This window comes from Chionomys nivalis, chromosome 8 (genome assembly GCF_950005125.1).
Source record: "Chionomys nivalis chromosome 8, mChiNiv1.1, whole genome shotgun sequence".
Lineage (NCBI taxonomy): Eukaryota > Metazoa > Chordata > Mammalia > Rodentia > Cricetidae > Chionomys > Chionomys nivalis.
Window position 1 is genome coordinate 4,464,547 of NC_080093.1, and position 8,083 is coordinate 4,472,629.

Sequence of the window (8,083 nt, forward strand, 5' to 3'; positions counted from 1 at the left end):
TAAAAAGGAAGAACAACTTGTTTGGAAGTGTGGGGTATTATACACACACACACACACACACACATATATATTCTGCTATTTTTAGCTGTTCTTTTCACTTAAAAAAAAAAAAAAGCCCTATGGATTTTAGTGGGTGGAGTTGCTAGGAAAGGGGAAGGCAGTCAGAGAGGAAGGTAGGAGAGGTAAGCTGGGCAGAGAGAGGACTCCTTCCACCTGAGCTTCTCAAAGGGAATCGCCAGCAAACTTACCTAGCAGGCTTTGTGAAGAAAGAGCTCTGACTGGCAAGGAAGCCTGCTGACTTTCCCAAGGTCACTGGGCGCAGGAACCATAATTAGAGAAGGAGCCAGGGAGGCCCCACATGGGCCATTTGTTTGGGTAGGTTTTCTGTTCTTCCAAAGGTACCCCGATTCCCACAAATTAACAGATTTAGTAAAAACAAAACATAAACTTCAGCTCATATCACAGAGTTGCATGCTGAGCAGCTGACGGCAGCAGCAGACTGATGAGGTAGAATGGTTAAGAAGTCGACGGTGTTTAGAGTCCGAAACACGGGCTGGAGGGTGGCTCGTGCCCTCAATCCTGGACCCACAGGAGGGCTTGGTGGGAAAGGATAAACAATAGCCTGAGGGTTATTTTTTTTTTTTTTTCTGGGAGTTGTCGCTTCATTTTTGGGCAATACTAGAAGTCTTGGGAGGACATTGAAACATGACAGTAAACAGATTATAGGAAAATGTCGTGTCAGAAATAGAAGGTGATCTCGCTAGCTACTCTTAATGAACAGCTATGAGCGAGGGTATGTGTTGAAGAGGGGCAGGAGTTGTGCACCAAGAAGTGCAGAAAAATCAAAGTTTTAGGAAACTATTTGTGAGAAATGAAGAGAACTTGTGAACCACACGCTCTAGGATTTTCCAGCTCATTCGAGAAGAAAGGAAGGACTCAGAAAAGGCCAGCAGAAACGATGGTTCAATGCAGGCTGTGATTTGTGCCCAGTGTCTGAATGAAGGCGACGTTTAAAGGCAGCAACTTCCTGGGGTCGCTAGCATGCCTGCAAAGATACTGTTCTCATGGCCAGCCAGCCCATCATGGGCCCCTCCGGCTGCTGGCTATGTGCAGCCTGTCATTATAGCCTCTTAAATGTCCCAGGACCAAATCTGACGGACTGAGAGACTCCCTCTTTCCACTAAAAGGTAAAAGGACCATTGATGCAATAAATTAATCTATGAAGTATTTAGTTATAATAATGATAATACCACCAGGATTATGCTTTAGGGCCTGGCCGGTAGACTCTAAATGACAGTAGGTTAAAGGTGAGTGTTTCCAGAGAAGGCCAGTCTCTGGGAAATGGACTGAAGAAGCGTGCCTTAAAGTCACTACATAAGAGCAATGCTACTCAGGATACAGAGGTTTAAAATTAAGAGATTCAGAAGCAATATTCTAGATGGGAATTTAAAAAAACTGTGGAGAGTGTGAGTGACGGGGAAGTAGGAGAAATTAATTTAATTCCATTTGCTGATGTGGCTACAGGGAACTATTTTTAGGTATAATCCAAACACTGCATATCTTCTCCATTTTGATTAGTAGAAAATTGGCAGGGAGCCAAAAGAATTAGTGTTTCTCAGCCAGAAACGTACAAATAAAACTACATCATCTGTGCCAATGCATTTAATCTGAGCTACTCCTGAGTTTTATTTTCCCCTAAGACCACAGGTCCAGCTTTGTCAGAGACATGCAGAAGTCTTTGACAAGAAGCAACAGAAGTTCTAGACTAACGTTCCCCTAGAACATTCCCAAGAAGCTGTTGCCACGAACTTAACTCTCAAGGCTCCTCGGGCAGTTGGGGCACAGAGCTCCTGCCTGGCAACTTTAAATAATGCCAGAGGAAGTCAGCAATTCCACACAACATGAAATTAAAATAAGTTGGGGAAATATGCTTAACAAGGAGAGGTTTCCCAATAGGCACTTATAAGTTATTAATAATTCCATTTCCGAGGAAAGCTCAGAAAAATAAACTTCATGGGCCAAGCTCAGGAGTGGCAAATTCATGAAGGGCTGTTTGACATAGCATCCCATTGTCCACAGCTGCACTTGGGGGAGGGTCCAGGAAAATTCTGATCCCTCCATGACTCCAAAACTTGTCAGTGCTCAAACTCACTCCCAGTATCGCAAACCACCAAAGCCTGACTGCATTTCAGTCCACTGCTGTGGGACTAAGGTGCACGCCTCTGGCATTTGACGCACACAGACACAAGGTGAGGAGAGCCCCCTGCACACACACTGCCCTTCTGCCTTCTCTGCAATACCGTTTCAGCAGCTCACACGTGAGACTGGTCGGCATAACTTTTGAGACTGGCAAACCAGCTTCCGCCATTCCTGCTGCACATGGCTGTCTTCCTAAACAACAACCCAAGGTAGTTTTCACACGTATTCAGAATCAGGGACATGGTCTGTCTGTGAATCTCTGTAGTGCCTGGTTGGGGAACATAGAGGATCCTACAGCAATGCTTTCCTATTTCCTACAAGCAAATATAAACAGGTCCCTCTGGTTCACGACGGAGACTGGGCACATCTGCCAGGTAGTTAAACTATATCGTTTGTTCGTGGAGTTGAAAAGGCATTGGTGACCTTCAACCCTGAGGTTTGCAGGCCCGCACCCATCCCCTTTCACACTGAAAGCACGGCATCACCCAGACACTTCAGGGGTCTTCAGAGGACACACACTAACGGCACTGCGCTTTAACGTTACAAACAACAACAACAACAACAAAAACCCTCCATCAGAATGTGTGTGCACACTTGGGGCGGGAGCAGACTAGAACAAACTTCATGAAATTTCTAGGGAACTTACAGCACTTTAAAAAAAAAAAATTCTGAATTGGATTTACATTTTCCCAAATAAGTTTAAGTATTATCTTCTTCAAAACTTTACCATGGTGGTTTCCTCCCCTCCCTTGCTCCTTTCCTTCCTTCCTCTTTCTTCATTTCTCCCTTTCTTACTTTTTCTGAATAAAAATAAATGGGGTACGCTTCTGAGGTGCCTTTGTTGGCTGCTGTTCATTCAGCCTTCCTTCCACAGGGGTCAGAAAGGGCGGACAACCGTCCCGAGCTTGCAGACATGCTATTGTGGACCCGGTTGCTGTGTCCTGCCTCTGCCTGGAAGACGCTGTCTGTTCGTCTCAGAGTGGAGCCTGAGCCAAAACCTTACACTTTCCATTGTGTTGGCATTACAGTCCAGTCGTGAAATGAAAAGCTTGTTTAAACGTATTAAATAAACAGATTTGGGGAACGCACAATTAATCTCAGGATGGAATTTTACTATACGCTCCTTGGGGACTGATTTTAATGAAAAATACTCTATTCATTGGGTGCTATAACTCTGTTAGAAAGTGAAGGGAAAGTTAAGGAAGTTCGCTTTGCTTTTCCTGCCCACCCAGAACGTCAGCTGAAAAGGATCTAGGTACTTACTTACGGGAGAGATAATATTTACTTCAGAAGCTCTTTTATACATCTTTGCTTAACCATGAAAGTTTTTTTTTCCATTCTAAGCAGCCACTGGAGAAATCTGAACCCACAGTAATTTTCAATGGAGAAGCAAAAATAAGCTGTGGCAGCTACTTGCCCAATTACAAGTGGGCAACATTACCCAGTCGGTCACTCCCTCCTGCCCGTGTTTCCATGAGCTGTCACTGCTGAGTTACCTGGCCCCAACACTGTCTTTCTCCTTTGCAGAGACACACAGTGCCTTCTTCAGTCAAGTGCAGCAGATAGCACCTTGACGACCAGCGCCTCAGCTGTCTGGACCACCTGGAATCCCACTGGGAAAGTTCAGGGCTAATCTGTGGTTCTGGGTAGGTGGACACCCTTTGCTCTAGAGCATTTTGCTTGTGACTGAGTCATGGGGAGGTATTAACGGGGCTGCCCGTCTGTCTTTCTTGTCATCACTGACCCCCTACAGACACACGGTACATAACCTTGATTGTGCTGCACTGGTGTTTATTGCACACGGACCAATTCCTCACACAGTAGCTAGTTGCACCAGAGTCTAAATACTTGGTCACACACATGAGAGGAAATAGAATATACACAGGAGTGCTAAATTTTACCAGCAGATTCACATGGGCACTTGGACATTAAAAAATAATAAAAATATGTAAGATAATAATATTTATAATATGGATACAGTTACAGTACCATGATAAGAGTATAAAAAGTAACTTCCCAGTAAAGCATCAACTCAATAACATAATAGACAAGAGAAATTGAGTTTGAGTTTTATTTTAGCCTTTTAAGATCTGCCCACCTCCCCGCCCCATTAAAAATATTTAATTTTTTTGTGCAAGTTAACATCTTCTACATCTTCTGTGGACTTTACAATGCCTAACACTGTGCAAAATGGCGTTTGCAACCACTTTTTTTTTTTTTGTCGTCTTTGTTTTTGGCCACATGTGCAATAATCTCAACTGTTTCCTTTTTTTTTCTGTCCTATCGTCAGTTGACAGAGTCACATGTCACAGAGAGACTCAGCGCCTGGTCCTTCCAACTAATATTGATACATAAATAAGCTGTTTAATATAAACAAGTCTTTCTATCTTGCTGTGCAATATGCACAGAGTGAGGTAGAAAACACTCAGCAGGACCACCGAGGCGCGCAGAGGACAGGCTTTGCCCTCCAGGAGAAAGCAAGGTGAACAGTGTTCCACGAATAGCTTAACGTTTCTCGAAACCAGATTTGTCTGTTTCGCATCCATCTTTTCCCTTTGCTTTAACAACAGGAGACACCAGTACTCCGGAATTAATATGCAATTTCTTTAGAAAGCAAAAGGAAACACTTCCTGGCTAATTATCACCGCCCCCACCCCCACCCCTAGGTGTGGAACCGGAAGGCCAGGTGGCAGACTTCATTACCCCCTTCCCTTCCTCACCTAGTTTCCACTCGGGTCCTTGCAAAAATATGTCAAAACCCACCTGGAAAAAAATAAACAAAATAAAATAAAACAAAACAAAACAAAAAAACAAAACCTAAAGGTGCATCACGAGTACACACAAAAGACCGAACCACAGAGAGAAAGGAACCCAAGACAAATCAGAAAGCCACACTCTCCCAACTCCTCCCAAACTTTCCTTTTTGCGCAACGGTCGGTCCGGAGCTTTTCTGTACGACTCGGATGATTCAGATAGATCTGTGGGCTTCGAGTTCACCTGCTTTCGGTCTTGAGTAAACAGAGGTCTCCTCTCTTCCCTGGGGAGTGGCTCTGGGGCGCCCCGGCGAGCTCTCTTCCTCTAGGAATGCAGAGCCTGGGTCCAGGCCGGGACTATGGAGACCGGCGTCCGTGCGCCCGGAGAGCCTGGCCCTCTACACCTTGGATTCGGAGGAGAAACCCCGGCGCCCCGGCTCGTCCAGGCTCGAATCGCTGTCCACAGTTGTCGCCCCGCCGTTGCAGCCAGCCCACGGCTCCAGCAAGCGCGCGGGCGGTGTGGCCCCGACATCGTCGTCGTCGTCGTCCGAGGGAGCTCCGGGAGACGGCGGCGGCCCAGCTCCCGCCAGGCAGCCCGAGGCGCGCGGCCGGTCCCCGTGGGATGCGCGGCGTCTGCGGACGGCCCGGCGCGCGCAGCAGAGCAGGCGCTGGAAGGCCTTGCGGAAGTCGGGGCTGCGGCAGTAGATGATGGGGTTGAAGGCCGAGTTGGCGTAGCCCAGCCAGTTAAAGAAAACGAAGAGGCGATCGGGCACCAGGTCGCGGTGGAAGGCCTTCACCACGTTGGCCAGAAAGAAGGGCAGCCAGCAGAGCGTGAACACACCCATGATGATGCCCAGCGTCTTGAGCGCCTTCTGCTCGCGCAGGGCCACGAGGCGCGACGGCCGCCGCTTGCTGGAGCGCCCGTTGGCCAGCGAGTCTGCGGGGCGCGGTGGCCCTGGCGACGGCGAGGGCGCGGGTGAGGGCGGCCGAGTTGGGCCGCCGAGGAAGCGGCGCTCGCAACTGTCGATCTTCTTCACCTGCTTCTGGGCCTCGCGGAACACTCTCAGGTACACGAAGGCCATGATGCACAGGGGCACGTAGAAGGAGACGACGGACGAGGCGATGGCGTAGGCCCGGTTGGTGACGAAATCGCAGCATTTGGGGTCGTTGTAGCAGCGGCGCGCCTCGTCGCTCTCGGCCCGCCACCAGTGCATGAGGATGGGAAGGAAGGACACTAGAGCCGAGATGGCCCACACTGTGCACACGAGGGCCCGCGCTCGCGCGCGCGTCAGCAAACTCTGGTAGCGGAAGGGCGACGTGATGGCGAGGTAGCGGTCCAGGGCGATGACACACAAAGTCTCGATGCTGGCCGTCACACACAGCACGTCCACAGAAGTCCAGAGCTCGCAGAAGAAGGAGCCGTACTCCCAGCGGCCCCACACCACGATGGTGGCCCCGAAAGGCACCACCAGCAGTCCCATGACCAGGTCGGCGCTGGCCAACGACATAATGAAGAGGTTGGTGAGCGTCTGCAGCCGCGGGGTCTTAGCGATGGCCACGATCACCAGCACGTTGCCCACCACGATGAGCAACACGATGAGCGCCAGCAGTAGGCCCATGCCCGCAGTCCACTGCTGCGACAGCGGCGCTGAGCCCTCGCTGGCGGGAGGCAGCAGCGAGGCGGGTGGCGACGCAAGCACGAGCAGCCGCGCCGCGGTGGCCGCGCCGTCGGGCAGCGGCGCGGCCGACGACAGGTTGCAGGGTTCGGAGGCGCCCAGGGCGAGCGCCCCCGCGCCCATGCCGAGCTGCGGAGGCCGGGGGCGGGGGGTGTGGCGGGGCTGGGCCGCGGCTGGGGAACACCCCAGGAGCCGGGGCTGCGGGGCCCGCGCGGGGAGGTCGCGGCCAGGTCAGGGCAGCCGCGGCTCGGGGCCGGAGGCATGGACGCCGGGCACCTTCTCCGCCGGAGCCGAGCGCTGTCGCCGCCGCCGTCGCCGCCGCTGCTGCTGGAGCCGCTGCCGCTGCTGGAAGAGCCTCCGGGACCTCAGCATGTTTCTGAGCGCGCGGGGCCGACAGCTCCGGCACCCAACACCCACCCCACCCCGCTGCCACCCCCCTAGCCAGCCCCCGGGGCCGCGCGTCAAGCTCCAGCAGCCAATCGCCGCCAAGGCACGCCCCCGACAATGGTGCCCCCACCCCCCAACACCCGGCACCCCCTCCTACCCGCGATTGAGCGACTCCAAAGATTCCGGGCGGACTGCGGAGCCAGCACCTCCCCGGCACCCACCGGCTGCAGCGAGCGCGCCCTTTCCTGCTCCGACTTCCACCGGAGTCGGGTCTGCTGCGCCCACTGCGGCGTCCGCCGCCTCCTGCGTCCCCACCCCCTCCAGGGGTCCCCGCTCGCGCCAGCACCCAGCTCTCCTTTTGCCTCCGGCACTCCGCTCCGGTCCTAGCTCTCTCTCCTCTTTCCCTTCTGCGCCCCGCAGCTCCCGCTTCTCTACCTCCGATGCCGAGTTCCCTGCAGCGAGAAGGGAATCTTGCTGGCATTCTGAGACGCCGCCGGAGTGCCTTGGACAGCCTATCTGCTGGGGTTGGAGGAGTTTAGCGTGAGACTGGTTCTGCCATCAGGCAGCCTGGCCCTTCCCTGATCGAGAGGGGACCCGGCCAGCCTGACAGCTTGGGGGAATGGGAAGTGGGTGTTAGTGGTTAGAGGAAACTTTCCAGCCAGGCGGGTTGCTGGAGCAGAGCGCGCATCTGTCAGAAAGGCTTCTCTAGATGTTCTCGCGCAGAGCTGTCTTGTCACTCAAGTGCAGTCGATGGAGAAAGGAAGTGAAGGTTTGTGGATGTCACAGCCCACGCCAAGGACGCCGCCACAGCGTGTTCAGAGGATAAAGGAGAAGTTTAGGGCAACATTAAGTCTAGAGTAGATGACACCACCACCACCACCACCCACCCCCTCCCACCCCCCACCCCCCGCGTAGAAAGAACGCACCGAATGAGCTTTAGACTCTCTGGCTCTGGTATTAACACCTTAACACCTGTATTTGTGCTCTATCGCCCATACGGTTTTATAATCCGAGCTGAGTCAACACAAGGCACTATTCCTTTTGGTTGACGTCATGAACTGGGATTTC

General features: G+C 52.2%; 1 protein-coding gene across 1 annotated transcript; it reads right to left on the minus strand.

Moving 5' to 3' along the window:
- Positions 1 to 3,989: 3,989 nt before the first annotated feature.
- Adrb1 (adrenoceptor beta 1) lies at positions 3,990 to 7,039 on the minus strand. Its single transcript, XM_057777000.1, has one exon. The coding sequence runs from the start codon at positions 6,749 to 6,751 to the stop codon at positions 5,351 to 5,353; it is 1,401 nt and encodes a 466-aa protein (XP_057632983.1). The 5' UTR covers positions 6,752 to 7,039; the 3' UTR covers positions 3,990 to 5,350.
- Positions 7,040 to 8,083: the final 1,044 nt, after the last annotated feature.